A 26,764-nucleotide genomic window follows, 5' to 3' on the forward strand; every position below is an offset into this window, starting at 1 on the left:
ATGTGGTGTTTCACAGTCTGTGAAACATAATTTCAGATTTAACCAAATTACACACACGCAAAACAGATTCAACTCTACACTCGACCACGTGCTTTTAATTCCCCTAACTCCTTTCGACCATACACAGTTACATCACAGATACTACACTGAACATAACTAAAATTAATTATTTCAACTCTACTGCTAATAAATGAATATTACTATAACCACTCTCACTTTCTTCCTGCCTTTCTTGCAATTTTGTTCCCTTTGTTCGTTGAAATTTTCCAATAATGGATTGTAAAATTCCACTTCTTCTCTTTGTCTCTTCTATTTTTATTGAGTTTTGCTGTGTTTGTGTCGTCCAATTCAGTGTGTAGTCATGCTCTTGATTGACAGATCAGACTCTCACTTCAGTGGTCGTCCTATTTTGTTAATAGCTCATAAAAATTAGAGATAGAATTGGACTCCACTCAGTCTGATTACCATTATTAACCAAAGCAGAATTTGAGTGACCTTCTAGTAAGAATAGATTGAGTGTGTTTAAACCTTGAAGCACTGAAGAAGGACTTCAGTTTGTTCTCAAACATAGAACATTATTCATAAACAAAGCATATAATTGTTTTTTATGTATGCTTATGGATCATTCAACACTTAAACAGTCAAACAATGTTTGTCTGTCTCCTTTTTTCCATAACACTTGTCACTCTACTGACTTTTTCAGTAAAGCTGAATTTAGAAAGCAAAGTATTCTCTCACTTATAAAACCTAGCACTAATATAGTTAACATGTTTAACGTTTGAGTCTTGCCTGTGGCTACGTGATTTAATCCCTTCATTCGTATTTTTTCATATCAGATTCAGGTACTGCTACTTCTGATTCAACAGAAAAAACACAGAGAAATAAGAAAGAAGTTTTCACAGCAACAGGTACAGCTATAGAAGGTATACCATGAGCCTCAGTAATTTAGTTGCATTTATTTTCCAATATTGCTTTGCTTTCAACCCTTAAAGTTTATCAACGTGTAATTTTTCCCATCGTCTTAATCAGTAGAGCCTTAGAATAAGGCTCTATTGATTAGTTATTTTATTTTCCTCGCTCATTTCTGTGAGCGAGGATAACAAAGAACTGTTTAGTGTTAACTTGTAAAACTCCTTCAAGAAGTCTACGACAGTTAGACGAAACACGTCTGAGGATAAAAAAGTGTTATAACAACTGCTCGCATTGTACTGCTCACTAGTTTAACTATTTTCCAAAACTTGCTCTCCCACCTCGACCTCCTTCTTTGATAATGTGACGTGTCTTAATTTCTTTTCACGTTATCTGATTTTAGGATCTTCTGTTGACTCCAAAGACACAACAGGCAGAACGTCCCTAATGAATGCTTCTGTAAATGGCAGTGTCCGAGCGGTGAAGGGTCTGATTAAGAGAGGAGCAGATCTGTCCCTAATGAACAACATAGGATGGAATGCGTTACATTTTGCCGCACAGGGCAGAGACACTGACGTCATTGATCTTATCCTTACTCACTTGCCGGACATTGAGTCCAAAACAGCCCAGGGTTGCACGCCACTAATGATGGCGGCTTTCATGGGCAAATTACACGCAGTAAAATGGTTTCTTGAGAAGGGGGCAAATGTAACCTGTGTTGATAACAGGAGGTGGAATATGTTACATTTTGCCGCACATGGTGGAGACACTGACGTCATTGATCTTATCCTTACTCACTTGCCGGACATTGAGTCCAAAACAGCCCAGGGTTACACGCCACTAATGGTGGCGGCTTTGTATGGCAAATTACACGCAGTGAAATGGTTTCTTGAGAAGGGGGCAAGTGTAACCTGTGTTGATAACAATAGACGGAATATGTTACATTTTGCCGCACAGTGTGGAGAAACTGATGTCATTGATCTTATCCTTACTCACTTGCCGGACATTGAGTCCAAAACAGCCCAGGGTTGCACGCCACTAATGATGCCGGCTTTCATTGGCAAATTACATGCAGTAAAATGGTTTCTTGAGAAGGGGGCAAATGTAACCTGTGTTGATAACAGGAGGTGGAATATGTTACATTTTGCCGCACAGGGTGGAGACACTGACGTCATTGATCTTATCCTTACTCACTTGCCGGACATTGAGTCCAAAACAGCCCAGGGTTGCACGCCACTAATGATGGCGGCTTTCATGGGCAAATTACACGCAGTAAAATGGTTTCTTCAGAAGGGGGCAAATGTAACCTGTGTTGATAACAGGAGGTGGAATATGTTACATTTTGCCGCACAGGGTGGAGACACTGACGTCATTGATCTTATCTTCACTCACTTGCCGGACATTGAGTCCAAAACAGCCCAGGGTTACACTCCACTAATGGTGGCGGCTTTGTATGGCAAATTACACGCAGTGAAATGGTTTCTTGAGAAGGGGGCAAGTGTAACCTGTGTTGATAACAATAGACGGAATATGTTACATTTTGCCGCACAGTGTGGAGAAACTGATGTCATTGATCTTATCCTTACTCACTTGCCGGACATTGAGTCCAAAACAGCCCAGGGTTGCACGCCACTAATGATGGCGGCTTTCATGGGCAAATTACATGCAGTAAAATGGTTTCTTGAGAAGGGGGCAAATGTAACCTGTGTTGATAACAGGAGGTGGAATATGTTACATTTTGCCGCACAGGGTGGAGACACTGACGTCATTGATCTTATCCTTACTCACTTGCCGGACATTGAGTCCAAAACAGCCCAGGGTTACACGCCACTAATGGTGGCGGCTTTGTATGGCAAATTACACGCAGTGAAATGGTTTCTTGAGAAGGGGGCAAATGTAACCTGTGTTGATAACAGGAGGTGGAATATGTTACATTCTGCCGCAGGGGGTGGAGACACTGACGTCATTGATCTTATCTTTACTCACTTGCCGGACATTGAGTCCAAAACAAGCGAGGGTCACACGCCACTAATGGTGGCGGCTTTTAATGACAGATTACACGCAGTGAAATGGCTTCTTGAGAAGGGGGCAAATGTAACCTGTGTTGATAACAATAGATGGAATATGTTACATTTTACCGCAGGGGGTGGAGACACTGACGTCATTGATTTTATCCTTACTCACTTGCCGGACATTGAGTCCAAAGCAGCCCAGGGTCTCACGCCACTAACGGTGGCGGCGTATGCTGGCAATTTAACCGCAGTGAAATGGTTTCTTGAGAAGGGGGCGAATGTAACCTGTGTTAATAACTTTAGATTGAATATGTTACATTTTGCCGCACATGGTGGAGACACTGACATCATTGATCTTATCCTTACTCACTTGCCGGACATTGAGTCTAAAACAGCCCAGGGTCTCACGCCACTAATGGTGGCGGCTTCGGCTGGCAATTTACACGCAGTGAAATGGTTTCTTGAGAAGGGGGCAAATGTAACCTGTGTTGATAACAAGAGATGCAATATGTTACATTTTGCCGCAAAGGGTGGAGACACTGACGTCATTGATCTTGTCCTTACTCAATTGCCGGACATTGAGTCTACAACAGCCCACGGTTACACGCCACTAATGGTGGCGGCTTTGTATGGCAAATTACACGCAGTGAAATGGTTTCTTGAGAAGGGGGCAAATGTAACCTGTGTTGATAACAGGAGGTGGAATATGTTACATTTTGCCGCAGAGGTTGGAGACACTGACTTCATTGATCTAATCCTTACTCACTTCCCGGACATTGAGTCCAAAACAGCCCAGGGTTTTACTCCTCTAATCATTGCTGTGGATCATGGCAAGCTGCAAGGTGCAAAGTATCTCCTTGAGAGGGGAGCTAATCCTTTAACTAAGGATAATGATGGCCGGGATTCTTTATACCATGGATCATCACGTGACCCAGATGTTCTTGACCTCCTGCTGAGTTACGTAGCAAGCAGTGAGTCAGCAAGCAGCAATGATTAACTCAGGTTGGTGAGATAAGTTCTACAGCTTATTTCATGTTCGCTTGATTCTTCAATGTCAAAATCTAAATCAGTGGTTTGATCGCCCCATCAACTTCAAAGCTGACCCGAATGAGTCGTATGTTGGGTAGTTACTATAGGGCTGCCTGTGGCACGCAGATGACTTTTATTAAGATATTCAACCTCTTTGTTCAGCAAATTATTCTGCAATTGGTTTCGAGATAGACATTTGTTTGGCTAAACTACTCATTTGTTTTTGTCTTTGTTTTTTTAAGGCCTTAGTTTGCGAGGTGTTGTCAATAACCGATGTCCTAATATGGCTTGTACGATGGAGGAGAAGCTGTCAGCTGGTTGAAGATTGTTAAAAATTAACCCACACTGATAACAGCCTGAAGTGTATGTCTGTGTAACGTTGCCAGCGATTTAATTTTTTGTATTTAGACTTCTTAAAGTTGACATGGTTTTGTACACATTTCATAAGTAAATGAGTTATTTTTTAATATATAATATTTTTTTTTACTTTCGACTACATCCATGTAAATAAAAGCTGTATAGGACACCTGTTAATAGAATACGTGAAGAAATTTCTGCATTCTAATTGGTTGAAATACAGTTTTCAGGAAACACCAATCCAGGGCAGAAAATAATTAACTCAGTGAAAAAGCAGTAAAAACTTGTTGATAACTTAAAAAAGAAAAGAAAAAGGAATGCAGAAAAATTTACACTTTGATTAAACACGTTGTTTTGACCAAAACGGCGTGATGATGTTTTGGTGTGAATGAATTTATTTTCACGTGGGTCACCCCTCTTTACTTCTACATTACTATGAAAAGCTGCCAAGTATAAAAGGTTTGATCAGGTTTAAAGAAAATAAAAATGACTTGATTTTTCTCGTGCAATTTGGAATAAGTAGGCACTTTTAATTTTTCTCCAAAGACCTCAAAATTGCATTCTTCCTATAAGCTGACGCAATTATTTTGGTTGTAAGAAAAATAAACGAGATAGTTTATATCAAATTTCACTCTGAATCGCGAGATTACCTCCACAAATAAGGAAATGATTATATCACTGAGTGAGTCAATTTATAAGGAATTTTCAGGAAGCCTTTGTAAGTAAGGTTTCAGTATTAGTTAATCAATAAAATTTTATATTACAGCATGAAAGTCTTGTTTTTCAATGGGAACGACTTTAATGTTTCTATCGTCTGGAAAGGGAGTGAAAACATTTCCCCGTTTGATAAATATTGTTATTAATCGCCCGACGGGGGATACACACGGCTTTCAGGGGGAAGGGAGGTTGAATCCGTCATTCTTATCAGACTTTAATTAAGGGGGGGGGACTCCCAATACGTGGCGTCATTAGAATAAATAGAGCATAAGGAAGAGGGGGGTGGGGGAGAAATCAGGAGAATTTTTTTGAATTTTGGTTCAAACAAGATCCACCGATTCCACCCCCTCCCTGCAGGCGATGATTAGTAGCCAGTCCATAAGAGGAAAAAATATTGAACTGAGGAACAGCGCCCACGAGAAGGAGGATTAAATAAATTCAGAAGGTTATTTCCAAAGAGATTGCTGTAAAAACGTAATCGCTTTCCTCCCCCCCCCCCCCATTTATCCCCATTTTCACAATAAGGGATTGGTGAGGCCTTTGACGATTGTCGATAAAGTTAAGGGTTATTTTAGCAAACCGAGCATATTAAGCTTTTGTGATAGATTTTTTAAGTATTGCTTGGCTGGAGATTTAATGTGCGTTTAAAAAAGCGATAAGCGGCGCAGCGGCGTGTTAGATAAATCAATGTTTTTCAGTCCAAACCTCTTGCGTTGTAGCCGCTTCAAAGAGTGCACTAATCAAGACTCGTGTTTGGTTGGGAATTAAATCGAAATTTTATCGCCTGGTAAATTAGAGAAAAATATTTCTGCTCGCAGAAATTGTGGAGATAGCCAATGCACCAATAGAGTTTTCTTGGCTGGATGGTTTACCAATTTCTCTAGGGATATGGCTAAGCTGCTTGCCCTTAGTGCACGCAGTGAGCTCCGATATAACGCCTAGCCTCACATTCGTATCCTAAAAGTACACTCACTTAAATGGAAATGGTTAAATCTGTAATGCAGCCAAGAATTCAGATAACAGCCTTAATCGTAGAAAAGCCCGTAGGTGTGAGGTTTGTTTTCTTTGTGTTTCTTAGGTCGTGTCTTGTCGTGTCGCCTCTTTCGCTCGGTGCACGAGTTCGCTGACTTAAACTGGAAACGCGATAGGTTAACTTCTGTTTTGCAGAATAATTTTGAAAGGATTATTCTTCGAATTATCATTCATTCTCGGAAAGAGGGTCAAACTTAAAGTGGTTTCTGTGAATGTATGGATTGACTTTTCATATTGAACCCTTTAACTCTCTGAAGTGATTAACATGTGACTTCTCCCTCAGTAGTATCCTTCTCCAGCAAACAGGTGATGAGAGTACTCAAGCTTATCAGCTAGAAATTGTTTACTTAATCTGGCTCCAAACTCTCGGAACTGATTTGCAAGGAAATGTGTAGCAGCTAAAGGGAAGAATTAACAATCAGGCCCCGGTTGTTTGAAGGTTGGATAGCGCTATCCACTCGATAAAACTTTATCCGGTGGATAACGCGATACGTTTTTCTGTCACTTATCCGTGGGATAGCGATTTATCCGTGGGATAGCGATTTATCCGTGCGATAGCGATTTATCCGTGGGATAGTCATTTGTCCGTGGGAGAACAATTTATCCGTGGGATAGCAATTTATCTGTGGGATAGTGATTTATCCGTGGGATAGCGATTTATCCGTGGGATAGTGATTTATCCGTGGGATAGCGATTTATCCGTGGGATAGTGATTTATCCGTGGGATAGCGATTTAGCCGTGGGATAGTGATTTATCCGTGGGATAGTGTTATCCACCCTTTGAACAGGCGGGCCCAGATCTTGGCAGTTGAAGGGTTAACTAGGCTACTCAAAAGTTATGCAGACAGGCTTAGGAGAGTAAAATTGCAAAAAACACCGAGTTAATTTTTGTTTAAAAATTAGCAGTGATAATCTACAAAAACTAACTGAAGCCTGCTTGCTTCCTTTCGTAGAACGCGTACTCTTACAAAGTGGCATGATCCTAATAAGATTGTGTAGACCTACCGGTGTTCTTTTTCTGCAGAAAGTTGCACTGCCAAGCACATATAACTTTTAGGTAAATATATTCTTGTTCGAAAGGAAAACTTTATCCTTTCTCCTCTTTCTTTTCCTTTTGGCAGGAACCCGAAACTATCACAGTGGCGGATTTAACAGCGATGAAATGCAAAGAACACATTCATTTGGTAAACAACCAAAATAGTTAATAAATCGACACTGATAAAAAATTCTGTTGTTTTTCCTGGCTCATTTAAAAGGGTTATGATTGTAAGTCACACATCATCAATAACAAAAGTCTTCGTTTAAGAAACCTAACACATTTTAAGATCTTTGAAAAAATAGCCATGTAAGCAGTTGCATTTAAAGTATCGTGAATATACAATGTAAGATATTGAGTCACAAAGGTTTTCTCCATATTAGGCACATTGTAAATTTCTCTTGTATCTAAACGCAGTCGATTCTATTCGTTACGCTCGTATTATAATAATAATAATAATAATAATAATAATAATAATAATAACTTGTATTTATATAGCGCTCATATCTTAAACTCATGGCGCTTTACAACACTGTACGGGGGACTTTACCAGACTGCTAAGCAGTTTACAATCAAATGAAAGCGAATATGACAAATGCCCCCTCCCCCCTATTCCCAGTAAACAGGCCAGACCACATCACAGTAATCTCGTGAAGTGGGTTCTTTAACGTCCCCTGCCTAAACAAATTAACTAATTAATAGTTGCAGGAGACGGGACCTCCATTTATTCGTCCCTATCCGAGAATTATCATTCAAATGAAGAAATAACGTACGAATCGAGTACAAGTATCACGCGAGGTTTTTGCTCCGGAGAACTGTGAAAAATATCGGCGAAATTCGCAGCACTGAATAACAATTTGGCGTTTTGGATAATAAATCTCGCAAAACTCGTAAAAATACTCAGGGATACTACACAATATTTAATCCTTGGTCTACTTGGTGCAAGTGTTCAACGGGCGAGCGAGCGTTTGGTCAGTTTCCATGTAATTTGAAATGTTTAACCGTCGGCGCGTTCTTTTAAAGCAGAGAAAATATGAAGAGAGGAGGGAAATATTAAGTGAAGGTGAAAGATAGGCAAGGAAAGAGGGGGGGGACGGGGTGGCTGGGGAAGGATTCGGTACCCTAAGAACATAACTTGCAATTCTTCTCGTCTTTGGTACTTCTTCTAAGTACGCCAATATAAAATGGTTTTGGACTAAGCTACTTCTCACATGTGATGGAACACCATAAACGTGCCCATAAGTAATGACTGCGTTCTATGGCCTCAGTAGGGACCTTAAGATGCAGGACGGCGAGCGAGGACGCCAGCAAGGTTTGGACGGTAAACACTAGATCGAGGGCCCGTCTCGCTCGATGCACAAAAAGATTAAGATCCTGTGGACGTGGCAACTATTTTCATTGCAGAATTTTGGTTTTTTTCTTTAGCATAAACCCCTTTCCCATCGCTGATAGGGAGCTCTCCTTAGATGTCGAAATGATATTTACCTGAATATTAGGGCTTTCGAACATGACGAAAATCTCATGACAGCAAATTAAACCTGAAAAAATGCCCATTTTTCAACCATTTTTCAAGGCTAGGATTTAATTGAAAACTTAGGCAAACTATATATCCCTCGAAAGCTTATGACTTGAAGATCATGAAAAAAAATATTTTACACTGCACATGTCAATTGTAATAGGATACCACTCGTTTTATTGTGCCACCTGCTGGGTTCTACTAAGGGTTACTTAAGAAAAGATAACTCCTTCTGGAATTAATTAAAAAAATGTTTTTAGTGTCAATTCAAAGAATACATGTTGCTTATTGTTATAAGTAGATGGATTTTTGATATGTTGAGAACATTTCAAATGGTGATCCATTAAATTTGACACAGGAAATCGAAGTAGTGTTTCATTTCATAACTTTGAGTATATAAATCATGTGGAAAACTGCTCTGCTCATAACACAAAACTTATCAAGAGGAACAATTGCTGAAAATTTCAGATCATTCGGATAAATTGTTCTCAAGATATCTTTCTTGAAGACAAAATTATTGCGTAATGAGAAAATAGCCTTTACACTTACAAATAGCAATCACACTTTTCCCAGAAAAACTGTTCAAATAAGACTAAATAAAGTGTATCTCGTTAGCTCCTGTCCGCTTAACATGGTTGCCAGAACACCAAGGCATAAACAACTGATATAAATTTTGAAAAATGCTATACTCGTTACCATGGTAACCAAGGCATTAGCTAGAGCGGCAATTTTAAAATCGCTTAAAAAGGTGAAAATAATGAGAGTAAATGGAAAATTATTTGAACATAGTAAAATTAAGTACCCAAAGCTACAAATTCTAAGGAAAACAAAAAAGTGAATTTTGGAGCAAATTTCAAGTTTACCCCTGCCTTAACTTAGCTGCCAATTACTTGTACCCAGTCCTTTTAAGCCTATACATTATTCTGACTTCCACATATCACAGCGTAACTTCGTCAAACGCGGTTGAGACTCTACAACAATATTTGAAAAGTGTATATCTTTCTCCAGGTCTGAATCGCACTGCACCTCCCTAATGATTTATAGTAAAGAGCTCGAACTCGTCAGGCAAGCTAACGTCTTTAGCATAATCATCAGTAATGACCGTTAAGTGGAACTGTCACGTAGATTATATCATTAAAAAACGAATGATAACGTATATATTTCCAAGATAACTCAAACGCGCAAAAAATTCCGATATGGTGAGGTTCTACTCTTCATGCATACGTAGAGCCGTCGAATACGGTTCATCCGTATTTCACCACACTTAACCATCGTGTCTTACCGACGAAATCAAGAAAAATTCAAAAGTAGGCCCTGTCCATCATTTATGGTCCTAGTCTATCATACAGCAGAAGATTGACATCTCTTGCTAGCCGTCGTAAACTTTTACGCGAGAAACTGTTTGTAAACAAAGTGAACAACCCAAACCACAAGTTTTACAACTTCCTTTCAGCTTTCAACATTGACACAAGATACCCATAAAGAAATACCAGAGTCTTTATTGAGCCCCGCTATGGTACCGATCGTTTCAAAGAAATCCTTCATTATGGCTTCAATTAGTAATTTATAACTTTCATTTGATCTTTCATAGCATTATCAATGTAATTCAGTCTAACGACTGCGATATTAGTTTCTCAATAAACTATTATTATTATTATTATTATTATTATTCGACACAGTAACATTTTCACAATAAGTAATAACGACCGTGTTAGCATAAGTTTTGGTATAATTTAGCAAACTTAGCATACTTATTTAAGCTTAGCTTTGGCTCCATCACCTTTTTCTTTTTTTATGGAAATAAAAAAAGAGCCTTGATATGTCCTCATGTGGTTTGCAAGCTACAGGAGTATTTTTTGTTTTTGCTATTTTGTTTTGTTTTGTTTTTTTTTTTTTCCAGAGAATTTAGTTTCATCAACTGAGTTGATAATGTAAATTGGTAACCGTAAATAATTAAAAAGCTGACGCTTTCCAGCATTAGTCCTTCGTCAGAGCTAACACAAAGGGCTCTGACCAAGGGCTAACGTTCGAAAGGTCAGCTTGGTAACTCTTAACGGCATCCAAGTAACATCAACTCATCTTGTTATACTTCCCCCACCGACGCAGCGCCACAGTTTCTTTAGAAACTTACACCCTTTATTCCTTAGTCTTATTTTAGCCTCCAAACAACCAGGGCTGGCGGTTTAATGTACACTGAAATGCAATAAACAGCGAAACTGCGAAACGAAGAATTAGCTTTTTCCTTTCCAGACCTCTCACGGTATTTCCGCCTATTATTTTCACGGCTCTACCGTTGATGCTTCAAAGCGAACATGCAACCGTCGGTGACTCAGGTTCAGTTTTTTTTCGGTATCAAGCTCAATTTGCCGCTGGAATATTTCCTATGCACTTAAGAGTGGAACAGAGAAACTGCTTCTGATTTCTAATCTAAGAACCGTCTTTTTTCACGCTAAATGCCGATTGGTTTAATAGCTCAGCTAGCTTAAGATCATATGTTCATATAGTTTACCACAAGAGAGAATAACTTTGCATGACTTTCACCGATCTTTAACGAATGATTACTTTAACTTTAAAACAATCCCTGTCTCTTGCCCATTACAACTTATCGAAATAATAATAATAATAGGCTCTTCCATTTGCGATAAGGACATTATATGTGATAAGTTTAAATTTGTTATTTGATGTAAACTAAACGATCATCTTCACTACAAAAAGAAAACAAACTAAAAAGAAATTGAGCACTTTCAACATTCCTATCGGTAAGTAATTATTTTCCCTTTTTTTCTGAAGGAGAATCATAACATTGTCACACTGTGATAATCAACTAAACAGCTAAACAAGATCACTTCCATACTCTCTTAAGCCTATGATGTATGAACAGTGCTTGCAAGTCGCAAACAAAATGACCCCTAGCCCCCCCCCCCCAAGATCTCTGGTAGCATTATTTTTATTCCCCGACGAGAAACGAGCTTTCTATTCTGACAATCTGAAAATGAAGCCTTGAGCTGACAGGAAATAATCCCCTATGTAGACTACAGTGGTGTGTGTTGCACAAAAAGACGCGGTGTCAAAGAAATTTCGTCTAAAAACTGGACCATTATGGTGTTAAGTTGGCTTTGGTCTTCAGGGAAGCCGCGAGAACTTAGATATTCCCATTATCAATCTTTAAACCCTTAAATCACACATATTAATCTTAGGCAGCATGTGGGGTTGATCAGACAACATTGTGCCCTCAACCAAACATGTTTACATTCGCATGGAGGTTTTCGTTTTCACCGTCAGTTTTTGTATTTTATCAGACTCGTTCCCAGGATACTCGGTATAAAACTAGTTATTAAAAACTAGTTCCGTATGATGCACGATCCTTCGCAGTAGAAAGCCCTATTTATGCAATAGCGAAAACCACACCAGAAAAAATCGGGCCTGTACGGGATTCAAACCACTGACCTCTGCGATACTAGTGCAGCGCTCTACCAATTGAGCTAACACGCCAACTGGGAGCAGGCCATTAAGTTGATTCGTAATAAACCCGTGATGAGAAATCAGATACAATGGATATATGAAGCTCATATATTTTAAACTGTGTATGATGCCCGATCCTTCGCAGTAGATAGCGCTATTTATGCAATAGCGAAAATCAGACCTGAAAAAAATCAGGCCTGTACGAGATTCGAACCACTGACCTCTGCGATACTAGTGCAGCGCTCTACCAATTGAGCTAACAAGGCAACTGGGAGCAGGCCGTTAAGCTGATTCGTAATAAACCCGTGATGATAAATCAGATTCAATGGATATATGAAGCTCATATAATTTGAACTGCGGTATTAAATACGTGTGATGCACGATCCTTCGCATTAAATAGCGCTATTTATGCAATAGCGAAAATCTGACCTGTACGGGATTCGAACCACTGACCTCTGCGATACTAGTGCAGCTCTACGTATTGAGCTAACGAGCCAACTGGGAGCAGGTCGTCAAGTTGATTCGTAATAAACCCGTGATGATAAATCAGATTCAATGGATCATATGAAGTTCATATATCGAAGCCTGCTCCCAGTTGGCTTGTTAGCTCAATTGGTAGAGCGCTGCACTAGTATCGCAGAGGTCAGGGGTTCGAATCCCGTACAGGCCTGATTTTTTTCAGGTCTGATTTTCGCTACTGCATAAATAGCGCTATCTACTGCGAAGGATCGTGCATCATACGTATTTAATACCGCAGTTCAAAATATATGAACTTCATATATCCATTGTATCCAAAAACTAGATCATTGGATAATGCAATTCAAGACTTTTCATTGGCTTAGCCATAAGGGTATATCAGCCAATATACCATAATCTACAAATATGGTAAGCGCATGTGTCAGCTTAAAATTAAAAAGAAGCTAAGAATTTAATAAAATTTAATAATTTATTTTAACGTTTTTAATAAAACAATTATTCCACTCGCGCTTGTTGGATATAAGATGATTATAGCCAACTCGGCGCAACGCTCCTCGTTGGCTATCTATCATCTCATATCCAACGCGCGCTCATGGAATAATTGTTAGTTGTCCTTCCTTACAGCTCAGTTGCTGTGGAAGAGCTTCCGTCGTCGAATTAATATATATGACGAAAGTAGAAACAATCTCTATAGTTTTATCGTAATGAGGTGCCATACCCGAGAACATTTCTAATTAATTTGTTTCCAAGGCAAATACTTGATCAGACACAGGCCCGCGTGCACTAATCTTAACTCGCTCACGGTAGAGAAGGGACACGAAGAGACATGAGCAGTTGCATACACAACACTTAAACTGCTGCATCGCCAACCTCGCTGGTCTGTCGGCTCAACTTTAGTCTCCTTCGCAGCCGCTGTGGGGAGAAAGCGTTGCGTGACGAGCCCAAACAGCGGCTGCGAAGGAGACTAGCTCAACTTCCGTGTTAATCTTCTTTGATCCTGCGTTCGATGGCGTTCGATTGTTCAATGGCGTCTCCAAACGCGTCCACCACTGTAAGTAGCGAAAAGGAGCAGAAAGAACAGGGGCTTATTAATGTCATGTTTCTTTGCGACGAGTGGAAATCTTCGAAGGGTGGATTATCAACTTTCAACCGCGAATTTGCTTTTAATTTCGCAGAAGCGACGACTGATAGAATGAAAATCCATTGTTACGTTTCAAAAAGCGATGAGCAGGACAAGGAAGATGCTAAACAACATAATGTGAATTTAGTCACAGCTCAGAGTGTCCCTGGATCGCGCGATCCCTTAGATTGGTTAAACGTCCCCCCTCCAGAGCTTCGCCGTCCCCATATTGTGATAGGACACGGTAGGAAATTTGGATTTCCTGCGTGCCTCATTGCACGAACTATCAGATGTAAATGGATTCAGTTTGTGCACGTCTTCTGCGAGGATCTTGGGAAATATAAAGAATCTGCCAGGGCTGCTACAGATGCGATCGAAGAGAACGAGAAGAAGCATAAGATGGAAATTGAGTTGTGTAAAGCAGCAGATGCAGTCGTCGCTGTTGGCTCTCGTCTACAACAGAAGTACAGCAGAAGTCTCCTGAATGTTAAAGTGGAGATTATTACTCCTGGGATCTTTGGAAAGTTTTCCAATGAATCAAAATTAGCGGTAGACAGATCAGTAGTAAAAACCTTTAACGTTTTTATGTTTGGCCGAGCTGCCTTTGAGGATCTTTCCCTCAAAGGCTATGACCTTATTGCAAATGCCATAGGTTCACTAGGTAAGAAGTTTGACCTGACCAAGGGAGGACATCCATCACACAGTAATCTCGTGCGTGGGAAATTAACGTCTCCTGCCCCTAACCCTGCAGGAGACGGGACCTCCATTTATTCGTCCCTATCCGAGAAGACTAGAATATCTAACCATTTCTAGATGTTAAGGAAAGGAAGCATATTCTTCTCAGTTAATTTTAAGACCCTGAGTGTTGGTCCGGCCGGTATTGAACTCTCGACCTCCCGCACAGCAGTCCGGCGCACTCCCAATTGAGCTAACCAGGCGGCGGTTGAATCAATGGCCAGGCGGCCAATGAATCAAAATTAGCTGTAGACAGATCAGTAGTAAAAACCTTTAACGTTTTTATGTTTGGCCGAGCTGCCTTTGAGGATCTTTCCCTCAAGGGCTATGACCTTATTGCAAATGCCATAGGTTCACTAGGTAAGAACTTTGAGCTGACCTTTGTTGGCTCATCTCCTGGTGAACATTGAAAAGTTCAGCAGTGGTTTCTCAACAACACTTGCATCAACCGCAACCAACTAACCGTCCGTGGGTATTGCTGTGATCCAGAGGAACTCAAGATGATGTTTTATCAGTCAGACTTGGTCGCTCTACCTTCTCGTACAGAAGGCTTTGGACTAGTTGCACTAGAGGCTATATCTGGGTGCATTCCTGTGCTGGTTTCTTGTGAATCTGGTGTAGCTGAGGCATTGAAAGAAGTAGAAGGCGGGTGTTCTTTTATCATGGAATCAGATGGAGATGCACAGGAATGGGCACAAAGGATCAGAGAGATGTCTGAACTAAGTGCAGAAGAGAGAGATGCCAATGCCGTAAAGCTCAGAGAGAACTACAGGAAGGTTTACCCTTAGAGTAGGGAATGTGCAAAATTCAAAAGAATGCTTGAAAATGTTTTGAGAACTGCAAAGGGTGAGTTAAATGCATAAAGTATACAAAATTATATCATTCTACTTTTATTACATCTAAATTCTAGTTGCCCCCTCTTTCTGTAAGTAGGTGCATTTGCTGAGATTTTGGGCTATGAAGCCAAAGTTTAAGTTGATTTGAACCACACATTAAGAAATATTGAATACTGGTAGATGAACATGTTCATATCATTAAGGACAAATAAATCCTGCATTGTTATAATTTATAATATACCTGATTTGAAGTTGGCCTTTGTCTTTTAACTGCAAGTATGCTGAAGACTTTTTCATCTTTGCTAAGGCCATTCCCATTTTTTAAATGTAAACTTAAATCCTTTTTAAAGCTATAAATTCATGGTTTTTTTGTTTATATTTTTGTTTTTTTGTTTTTTTTGTTTTTGTTTTGTTTTTGTTTTGTTTGTTTTTGTTTTGTTTTGTTTTTTTTGTTTGTTATAGGTTTTAGGAGAGTTTTATTCACAGGTTAACGTCTTGAATCTCCCTTTCAAATTTACGTAGTCATATATGAGTTTGAATAAACATGTTATGTCACATAAAAATTAATGTTCTGTTTCCCATCACCTAGTACGTATCCTCTAGTTAAAGTTAAGATTGGTTGGCTAAGCAAAAAAGAAAAAAAAGAAAAAAAAAAGGAAAGGAAGTTGACAGAATGGGCCTTAACCCAGAAAGGTTCATTTCTTTTGGTTTTTTTTTTCAGCATTTTTGTCCTAACTCCTATGGGCTGGGCGATTTTGAGTTAAATTTGTGTTTTATTCCATCGTAGATCCAAATTTGAATAGAGTTTGCACAGCAGAAAAAAAGGAAAGCTGGTTTGTCCTGTAGGGGTGTGTATTAGATCCATGTCTACATGTAGCTGATAAATAACATAGAGGGATTATTGTACTTGAAAGTTTGTTTCTTTATAAGTCAGGCCAAATAACAAAATTAAAGTTTGGATAGCTCAGTGCAGCCATTTTGTAGCTCTTAATTTTTGCCCTGTTTTATAATGTAATAAGTATGGTGCATTTTGGGCATTCTCATGACTTCATTCGGTGAGGTGACATTATTAGTAGTGGAATAATAATGACATAATTATTAGCCAAGTACTTTTTATTAGCCAAGTACTTTTTATTAGCTAAGTACTTTTTATTAGGCTAAGCCAAGTACTTTTAATTGCAGAGATTGGGTACTTAGCATACTTGATCTCTTCTAAGGTAGATACACATAATTCAAGTCTTAAAAGTGAGGATTGTATTATTTCATTTATTGTCGTACAATTCAGCAAAACCATGTCAACTGGTCTCATTACAGCAGTCTGTGAATCATTGTAGTGGTAGAAATGTTTTTGTTTTCAAGTGGCACTTTGAAAAAACTACTACAATTGCTTCAGTCTTCAAATTAATATTATAATTCATGATTAGTTTGTTGTTATATTCATTTTCTTTATATCCAGAGAAAGTTCTGTGCAGGTCAAATGAAACAGAAGGAACACACAAGGAGTGTTTGACAGTTTTGACAGCATCAGGTAACTTTTGTACAAATTCTTGAGCAATAAATAATGTCTGCTGAGAAGGATACAGGTCTAAAACAATTCATGAGAGGAAAGTGTTCACAAAAGTCTTTGCTACATATTAATTCTGATGATTAAGTAAATAATTATGGTTAAAAAGTACATGCACAGTGCATGTGCTACAATTAAAGTTTTGCACATGTACTGTTACCTAATGAGACGCAGCAGAATTAAACCAACAGACTCTGCACCTGATGAGTGAATTTACATGTAAAATGTGTGTCATGTCTTAATTTAGATCAGTCCTAAAAAAAATAAGGTTATTGGAGATAACCAGAACATGTTCATTGGGGAAGTAATGAAGTCAGCTTCTCAGAAACAATTTTTGCTTTTTCTTTTGTGTGTGTTTGGGGGTGGCTGGCTGTTTTTGTCCATTGTCCACAGACAATGTTCCACACAAAGGCTAAGTGATGAATTGTAATTTTGCTAGAATTAATGTCACAGAGGACATAATGGCATGATAATATTTTGCAAATATGTTGCCAATTGTGGTTAAGACAATAAATAAATAAATAAATAAATGAATAAATGATTTAACAATGGACATCCACTGGGTGGCTATTCTTGTCCACTGTTCCAGGTCGAATTGGAATTTGGAAACAACATCCAAAGACAACATCCAAAAAGAAGAGTTTGGCAGTTGAAAATGAGCTTTGTGTGCATTCATGTTTTTGCAGGCTATGCTATCAACTTAGAGAAGTGATTGATTCATTTTGCTCTTACATGTCTGTAGGTAAAGCTTCACACAGCTCTGTAGACTGTGGAGAAACAGAGAGGAACAAACAAGGACAGTCTGTGTCAGGTGAGTAATTTAACTTTACATTGCATATTACAGTTATCAGTGGACTCAGTAAAAAAAATTTATCATTAAATCAGGTATGACAGTTCTCAAGAATTTAAAAAAACCAGTAAATTAATTTTTTATTATTCTGTACAACAATAGGATTATCAGCATCTTCCAGTCTAACATTAAAATTACTACATTTCCTCAAATTAGCCTCCAGGCTCTACATATATCTTAGCACCCTTCGCCTAATGAGTGCCCATCCTCCCTTCCCAAGCCAGTAAACTAAACAAACTCTTCCTTGAATAATCATAATTTCTCCTCCCTCACTTTCCTAAATACATGTAAACGGAAAAACCTGTTTCTTTTACAACTTTATTTGTAACTTTTTGAACTTCACTTACTCAGCTGAATCAGTCTTGGTTAATATTTTCTTCATAAACAACCTCAATTAAGCAACCTGATCCTTCCAATAAGTAAAGGCTGATAGTTTCGAAAGAAACTGTTTGGGGCTGCGTCGGTGGGAGTAACAAAATAGTTTGGATATATCAACAAAGTTGAAGTGGTAAATTGGCCACCGTAACGATTACAAAAGCTGATGTTTTGAGCGTTAGGCCTTTGTCGGAGCGAGTAAGTGCCCCTCTTCTAACTAAAATTCTAAAAAAATTCCTGGGTGCTTACTTTAGGAAATAGGAAAGACCTTTGTGTAATTGCAGATTGAGATGAAGCTATTTTGAATAAGACTAAGTAGAATTTTTGTTACTGTTTTTGCTTTACTTTCAACTTATAACAAAGAAATGTATGGAAATACCTGAGTGTAGAAATTTACTAGCCCACAACACTTATTGATCGTAACTGTTACAATTTCCTCAAATGTGATTGGTGCATTAGCTGCTTTAGTTTTTACTAATTATTTTGAAGAGTTGTAATGAAACAGTTAAAGCAGCCAAACATAGTAAGTCCACTCAGCTGAATCCACCAATCACAGAAATGATCAAAGTAACCACAGCAGCAACCACTAATATCCTAAAAAAACTGGGGAACTTACTAAATGGAGGGATTTTTCACTTAAGACAACTCATTGTCTCAACCTAAGATATTTTCCTTAAATGTATTTATTTTTTTTTTAGGAAGTCGTAATTAATGGTTATGATTAAATGGTAACAGGACTTTGTGTCGTCCAATTCAGTCTGTAGTCATGCTCTTGATTGACAGATCAGTATCTCACTTCAGTGGTCGTCCTATTTTGTTAATAGCTCATAAAAATTAGAATTGGACTCCACTCAGTCTGATTACCATTATTAACCAAAGCACAATTTGAGTGACTTTCTAGTAAGAATAGATTGAGTGTGTTTAAACCTTGAAGCACTGAAGAAGGACTTGAGTTTGTTCTCAAACATAGAACATTATTCATAAACAAAGCATACAATTGTTTTTTTTTATGTATGCTTATGGATCGTTCAACACTTAAACAGTCATACATATCAGAATGTTTGTCCATGTCTTTCTTTTTTTATAACACTTGTCACTCTACTGACTTTGTCAGTGAGGCTGAATTTAGAAAGCAAAGCATTCTGTCACTTATACCTAGCACTAATATAGTTAAAATGTCTAACGTTTGAGTCTTGCCTGTGTTTGCATAAGTTAATCCCTTCATTCGTATTTTTTTTTTTTATCAGATTCAGGTACTGGTACGACTGATTCAACAGAAAAAACACAGAGAAATAAGACAGAAGTTTTCACAGCAACAGATACAGCTGTAGAAGGTATACTATGGGCCTCAGTAATTTAGTTGCATTTATATTCCAATATTACTTTGCTTTCAACCCTTAAAGTTTATCAACGTGTAATTTCTCCCATCGTCTTAATCAATAGAGCCTTAGAATAAGGCTCTATTGATTAGTTACTTTATTTTCCACGCTCACAAAAGTGAGCGAGGACAACAAGGAACTGTTTAGTGTTAACTTATAAAACTCCTTCAAGAAGTCTACGACAGTTAGACGAAACGCGTGTGAGGATACGACTGCTCGCATAGTACTGCTCACTAGTTTAAACTTTTTTTCCAAAACTTGCTCTCCCACCTCGACCTCCTTCTTTGATAATGTGACCTGTCTTAATTTCTTTTCACGTTATCTGATTTTAGGATTTTACTGTTGACTCCAAAGACGCAACAGGCAGAACGTCCGTAATGAATGCTTCTCTAAATGGCAACGTCCCAGCGGTGAAGGCTTTAATTAAGAGAGGAACAGATCCGTCCCTGATGGACAACAGAAGATGGTATACGTTACATTTTGCTGCAAAGGGTGGAGATACTGATGTCATTGATCTTATCCATACTCACTTGCCGGACATTGAGTCCAAAACAACCGAGGTTTACACGCCACTAATGGTGGCGGCTTTGCATGGCAAATTACACGCAGTGAAATGTTTTCTTGAGAAGGGGGCAAATGTAACCTGTTTTGATAACTATAAATGGAATATGTTACATTTTGCCGCACATGGTGGAGACACTGACTTCATTAATCTTATCCTTACTCAGTTGCCGGACATCGAGTCCAAAACAACCGCGGGTTACACGCCAGTAATGGTGGCGCCTTCCAAGGGTAAATTACGCGCAGTGAAATGGTTTCTTGAGAAGCAGACAAATGTAACCTGTGTTGATAACAATAGATGGAATATGTTACATTTTGCCGCACAGGGGTAGTGTCCCTGATGTCATTGATCTTATCCATACTCACTTGCCGGACATTGAGTCAAAAAATACCTATGGTTCTACTCCTCTAATCATTGCTGTTCGTTTTTGCAAGCTGCAAGTATCTCCTTGAGAGGGGAGCGAACGATTAAGTATTTCTGAAGGCATCTATTTATAAGAGAATAAAGGCTGATAGTTTCGAAAGAAACTGTTTGGGGCTGCGTCGGTGGGAGTAACGAAATAATTTGGATATATCAACAAAAGTTGAAATGGTAAATTGACCACCGTGGTCAGAAGTTCTTTTCAGACTAATGAGCAACCAGGCACTTTTAAATGCGCTCGTGCGCGATGCAAAACGTGTCCTTTCATTCACAACACTGATAAAATATCAGGACCTAAACGATCCATTAAGATCACCGATCACTTTACGTGCACCTCCGCTAATGTAATCTATTGCATAACTTGCACTTATTGCAAAAAGATATACATCGGCGAAACGGGCAGAAGACTAGGTGACCGATTCCGAGAACACCTTCGAGACGTGGAAAGGAATGACAAGGACACATCTAAACCAGTCGCTAGACATTTTAATTTACCTAATCATTCTAAGCAACATATGGCAATCTGCGGTCTTTCCTTGCACTTAGGTGGCACGGAAAGCCGTAAAAATCTTGAACAAAAGCTCATCTTTCAAACCGGCAGTCTCAATCCCACAGGGATCAATGAACGCTTTTCATTCCACTAATTTATTCGTGTTTTTCTCGTTGCCATGCACCCACCAATAACGTAGCTCCATTTTCTGCCTTTAAAAGCACACACAACCCTCTATTCGCTCCGACGAAGGGCTAACGCTCGAAACGTCAGCTTTTGTAATCATTACGGTGGCCAATTTACCATTTCAACTTTTGTTGATATATCCAAATTATTTATAAGAGAGAATGGGGGGAAAACATAAATACTTTTATCAGTCCATGACAGTGAGAAAGCATCTATATAGGTTGCTTCAGGGTCTCGTCGCCAGGCCACATATTTATCTAATTGCCTATTCAATCTAGATGCAAATAAATCAAGTTCTAATGGACCCCAAAGATTATTTATTTTAGAAAATATTGCAGTGTTCAATTGCCACTCTGTCCTGTCATTAAACAGACGGGATTCACGGTCAGCAACAGTGTTGTCTTTCCCTGGTAAATGAGCTGTTGTTATCCACTTATCATGCTCTAGTGCCCACATCCAAATTTGTCTGGCGATATTACTGCATGGTCTGGAATTACTCCCCCCCCCCCCCCATATTGTTAACATAACACACTGCTGTTGTGTTGTCACTTTCTACACGGATGTGAGTCTTTTTTACATCATTGCGCAATGACTTTAATGCAAACAAAATTGTTAAAAGCTCTAGCTCATTAACATGAAGGATCGTTTTATCTGGCAGCCAGCGCCCCCCTGTGCCCTTATTATTTAGTTCTGCCCCCCCCCACCCCAACCTTCTTATGATGCATCAAACCTTATTGTAATGTCTGGGTCAGTTTGCAATATTTTCTTTTTTGCATGGGTGATATTGTCACACCACCATTTAAGTCTGACGTACATGTCTCACTTATAGTACACAGTGCATCAAAGTTCCTATTATTTGCTTTAAGTATGTCTATTTTCTCATTTTCCAGATTTCGGTAAAACAACATGCCCATTTGGACTCCAGGTAAAATGGAGACTTGGAGTCCTATAATGTATGCAAGGTCTCTAATCTTAAGTATTGATTTGTGCAAGAATTTAGTGCACTGTGATTGAATATTCAGGGCTTTCTCTGGTGCAATCTTTGACTTAAACCACAAGGATAAAATCTAAAAAACACATACATTTTTACTTGTAAATATATCATACTAGCCTCTTTTAAAGGCCTTTTAATGGTCTTCAGCGGATCGCATTGCATTTTTTGACAAAATTGCCCAAACTCTTTTAAACCTGAACGCGCCACTTATGGCATAGTCTCCCTCGCAGCCGTTTTTTTTGGATATCACGCACCGCTCCCCCAAAAGAACGTCTGCTGACAACCGAACTACATTCCTTTCTCCGAATTGGCCAATCACAGCTCGGGTTCCATTTTTAGGAACCTTTTCGCGCCAGACTCACCTTTTAAGACTCGTCCAATCAGATATCGTTTTCTATCGCGATCCTCATGTGGAAAACACAAGACAAATGGCGGTGCTTGAAGGAGCTTTTCGCAAAGCGTCGTCAAAGTTCAAAATTTTCGAGCTTAATGCTCACCAGAAGCTTGCAATTAGAAAAGTTTTAGTCGAGAAAAAAATGTTTTTGTTAAGCTGCCTACAGGACCCGGGAAATCGCTAATATATCAAGCACTCCCGCTCGTGTTTGACCATGTTACCGATGAAAGTGGTCATATTATTGTTATTGTTGTTGCGTTGTACGAACGTGCGGAAACACTCGATGATTCGGGCCGACTTTCTGTACCGGTGATAAGAAGCCACGAACACAACTAATCGGGTTCGCTCCAGCTTGCAGCGGCCTGGCAAATAAAGAAGTACAAGTAGTGTAGGAGACGTTAGCCGACCTAAATTGCAGTGTTCTCGAAGCCTTCGCCCGGTTTGTTGACGGCAAGCACGCGCTTTTTTCCTCCTGATCTCCATCTGTAGGTCGAAGCAAGCGTTTAGCCCTTGGCGTCGGTTGAAAGGCGTCTTGTTTTTCGTTTTGATTATTGATGTAATTTACTGTTTCTTATGTATTCTGACTTTTATAATCTGTAGTAACCTCTTGAAGTAGTGCTTAAAAAGAGTTTCAGTTCAGTTTTTAGCTTCTACTTTCTCAGTTGCTCGCTGAAACTTTAACAACCGCTCAAACAGTCTAGCGTTCGTGTCGTTGGCGTAGCAGTTGACGTCTATGTTAAGCGTAGATTCTATAATTTCAACGAAATTGTGAGAATTTTTCCCAAAAATATATACTCTATCTTTACCAGGGCACAACGATGAACATGTGAAACATTTTGAGCTCTCACTGACAAATTTCTTCAGTGTTTCTCCCGACATGATAACTAGATCATCTGCCACATCCACATTTTCGCGTGAAACCTTACGTCATTCAGATTTTCTGGTATGTGATTGCTCTGTTCAGTAGACCGCGAACAAACCGCAAGGACAATGAGAAAGGAATGTAGTTCGGTTGTCAGCAGCCTTTCTTTTTGGGGAGCGTTGCGTGACATCCAAAAATACGGATGCGAGGGAGACTACTTATGGCAGGCCACGATAGAGAATTGAGGAATCAAAATACAAGGATTTAGCTTAAGATGATGAACATTACGATTTGTAAGTAGGTCTGATAGACCTCTTCATAGGCCGCTAAAATTGAGCTTTAATTTATAATTACTTCTGCGAAAAAGACGCGAAGTACTTTATTTCAACGGGTCACTATTCAGACTTAAACGAGTAACATAACAAGTAATTGATATTTTCCAAGAGATAAGAGGACCATCTGCTAGCACGCAGAATTTTAAAGCGGGATTGCATCGCGTTGTAGCGTACGAAGTTGCCAAAGATGCATAATTTTTCATTGCTGTATGGGGGGAGGGCGGGGGGAGGGGGGCAACGCCCATCTTAGCGTATTTTGAGCTTTTCGATTTTTCGGAGAAAAAAAAACGCGATACAACTTTTTGATATAATTTTCGAAAAAGGTTCAATAAAAGAGTCCTTTAAATAAAATTAATATATATTACGAAATTTTGCAACTGTCGGCGGCTTCTCGATATTTACAGTCAGTGGCTCTTGATTACAGAGATTAAGCATCGCGTATTTTTTTCCCCGCGAACGGCAGAGAGGGTCACATGACCTGACATTTCCCGCGTTTGCCGTTTTCCGGCTGCCGTTTCTTCTCGAGGACGACACTTTTCCCGTTTGAAGGGAACGCAAAAACGTGAGTATTTGCAGCCCATTTTTACCAACTATTTCTACATTTTGATCGCTTGCTCTTATAGCTAAGCTTTGAATTACTGAAGCCTGCTTCCTTTGATAGGACGTGTACTCTTGCCGTGGTATGATCCTAATAAAATTTTGTAGACCTACCGGTGTTCTTTTTTGCATTAAGTTGTACTGCCAAGTACATATAACTCTTAGGTAAATATATTCTGGTTCGAGAGGAAAGCCTTCTCCGTTTTCCTCTTTCGTTTCCTTTTGGCTGAGTCCCGACACTATCACGGAGGGGGATCTAACAGCGATGAAATGCAAAGAACACATTGGCAAAGAACCAAAATAGTTTAATAAATCAACACATCTGATATTAATATTCTGTTGTTATTCCTGAGTCATTTAAAAGGGTTATGGTTATAAGTCACATATCATCAATAACAAAAGTCTTGGTTTAAGAAACGTAACACCCTTTACGAGCTTGGAAAAAATAGCTATGTAAGCAGTTGCTTTTAAAGTATCGTCAATATGCACTATAAGATCTGGAGTCATAAAGATTTTCTCCCTATTCAGCGCATTGTAAACTTCTCTTGTATCCAAAAGCAGTTGAATCTATTCACTACGTTCCTATTATTATCCAACTGCACAATGTAGAGCGGAAATGACACGCGAATCGAGTTCGAATATCACGCGATGTTTGTAATCCAGAGAACCGTAAAAAATATCCGCAAAATTCGCACGCACTGAAATAACAATTTGGCGTTTTTAATTATAAATCTCGCATAACTCGTAAAAATACTCAGCAATACTACACCGCAAAATGTTTAATAAGATATATGTATTAAAGACAAATCGTTTTATTATTATACTACTGCGCTGTTTTACCCATATTAAGGCAAAGGAACGAACAAAATACGCGTCAGTATAACGTTGTAGGAAAGGGCTCGAATAAGGAAGAAAACAGGACAACAATGAGTCATAAAAACTTTGATTTCTTTCAGGCTTTTTTTTTTTAGCTGGAGAGAAATTTAAAGTGCATCAGAATATTTTGTTGGTCATAAAGAACTCCTCAATGGGCAGTGCATTTCAGTTGAGTTTGTCTATTGCTCCCGTGGCATTTATTTTCCAAAATATTGGAAAGTGAAATATTACAAGAATAATGAATCCCTTATTTTGTTAGTCAAATATTACGAGAGGACATTTTGCTCATTGTTCGTTTTTCGCCGCGAAGTAACTAAGCATTTTACAAAATATCCGTGCGTATGTTTTGTTATTGCATCGAATAAGATGGATTTTATTTAAGCGAAAGAAACCTGAAGGGAGCTATTTACTTAAATAAGGCGTCACGTATTTCAACGAACCATTTCTTCACGTTGTCGGGAGACTCCTTTGGCCCTTGAAACCATCGAGAGGTTGATTGAATGGAACATTACAAAGTGGTCCTTAGGGGCAGGTGGTGTTGTTAATCGTATGCTTGGCCAAGATATAGAAGACTTTTGGTTTCCAAATTTAAAATAGGGAAGGCTAAGTGATAATAAGATTAATGAATGAAGAGGATAAGTTTCTAAGGAAACTGTGCTGCTGGGTGGGAGTACTAAGGTAATTTTGGTTTCATCAACTGAGTTGTTAATGTCGATTGGCCACCGTAAAGAGTTTGAGAGCTGACGTTTCGAGCGGTCAGTCTCCATGTAATTTCAAATGTTTAGCCACCGCCAAGTTTTGTTTTTAAATCAGAAAAGTATGAAGAGAGAGGGGAAAGATTACCGTGAAAGTGGAAGATAGGCAAGAAAAAAAAGTGTGTGTGGGGGGAGGGAGGGACGGGGGGACGGGGGGGGGACCGGTTGGCTGGGGAAGATTTAACAACCAAGGAACACAACTTTTAATTCTCTATTTAGCACTTCTTCTAAGTATGCCAATATAATGTAAAATAGTTTACGACTAAGTAACATATCGCACGTGATGAAACACAATAAACGTGCTCTTTAGGTTACATCCAACCTTTAGAGGCCGAAAAAACCGCTTTTTCTTTTATTGGACTAAATTGAAGTTAGACATTTTACCTAACCTTTACAAAATGAAAAATTTAAAAAGCCGCGGGTTTTTCCTTTGCCAACTTTGTCCATTACTCGACGTTCGACGGAGTGAGATAAATATACGTGTGTGCTATGCGAGACTTTTCCCGGGAAAATCTTGATTATTGTCATTGACGCTAGGTCCCGTCTTCCTATTGGTTCGCGGTTTCAGGAGGCGAGATAATCTCTCGGTGTGGCGCTAGTTAGAGGCCGACCATTTAACTTTTGAGGGAGAGGGGGTGGGTGATTTCTGGTCATCAATAATATTTTTTCTAGCAATCTGCTGGGCAGGATATATTTTTTCGTTCTAATGCTCTTTTTTTTCTGTTACATTTGGGCTGCATGCATTTTTTTTCTTCGAACAAGCGCTTGCAGGAATTTGTTTTTCAAAATCACCTACCCTGCCCCCCCCCCCCTTTCAAGAGTTAAATTGTCGGCCCTTTAGTTACAAACCTTTAGGAGCTAAACTCTCGCATCTGATTTAGAGAGGA

General features: G+C 39.0%; 1 protein-coding gene and 1 pseudogene across 8 annotated transcripts in view; both read left to right on the forward strand.

Moving 5' to 3' along the window:
• Positions 1 to 26,764, forward strand: part of LOC111338022 (ankyrin repeat and FYVE domain-containing protein 1-like) — a 101,797-nt gene that overhangs the window by 26,603 nt on the left and 48,430 nt on the right. For 3 of the 7 annotated variants that reach the window (XM_088747505.1, XM_088747506.1, XM_088747503.1), the window contains 3 exons: positions 837 to 923; positions 1,313 to 3,923; positions 4,193 to 5,074. The exons of 3 other annotated variants lie outside the window; for them this stretch is intronic. In XM_088747505.1, the coding sequence (XP_088603631.1) occupies positions 837 to 923; positions 1,313 to 3,918 (2,693 nt within the window). In that variant the 3' untranslated portion in view covers positions 3,919 to 3,923; positions 4,193 to 5,074. Of the gene's footprint in view, positions 1 to 836; positions 924 to 1,312; positions 3,924 to 4,192; positions 5,075 to 26,764 lie in introns of those variants that run through there. One more of the 7 variants, XM_088747504.1, reaches the window with a different exon arrangement.
• On the forward strand, positions 13,554 to 21,452 carry LOC148737310 (uncharacterized; annotated as a pseudogene). The gene is made up of 6 exons (XR_015996300.1): positions 13,554 to 14,319; positions 14,754 to 15,248; positions 16,695 to 16,766; positions 17,545 to 17,613; positions 19,275 to 19,361; positions 19,739 to 21,452. The product of XR_015996300.1 is annotated as an uncharacterized LOC148737310 (transcript).

This window comes from Stylophora pistillata, chromosome 2, assembly GCF_964205215.1.
Source record: "Stylophora pistillata chromosome 2, jaStyPist1.2, whole genome shotgun sequence".
NCBI lineage: Eukaryota > Metazoa > Cnidaria > Anthozoa > Scleractinia > Pocilloporidae > Stylophora > Stylophora pistillata.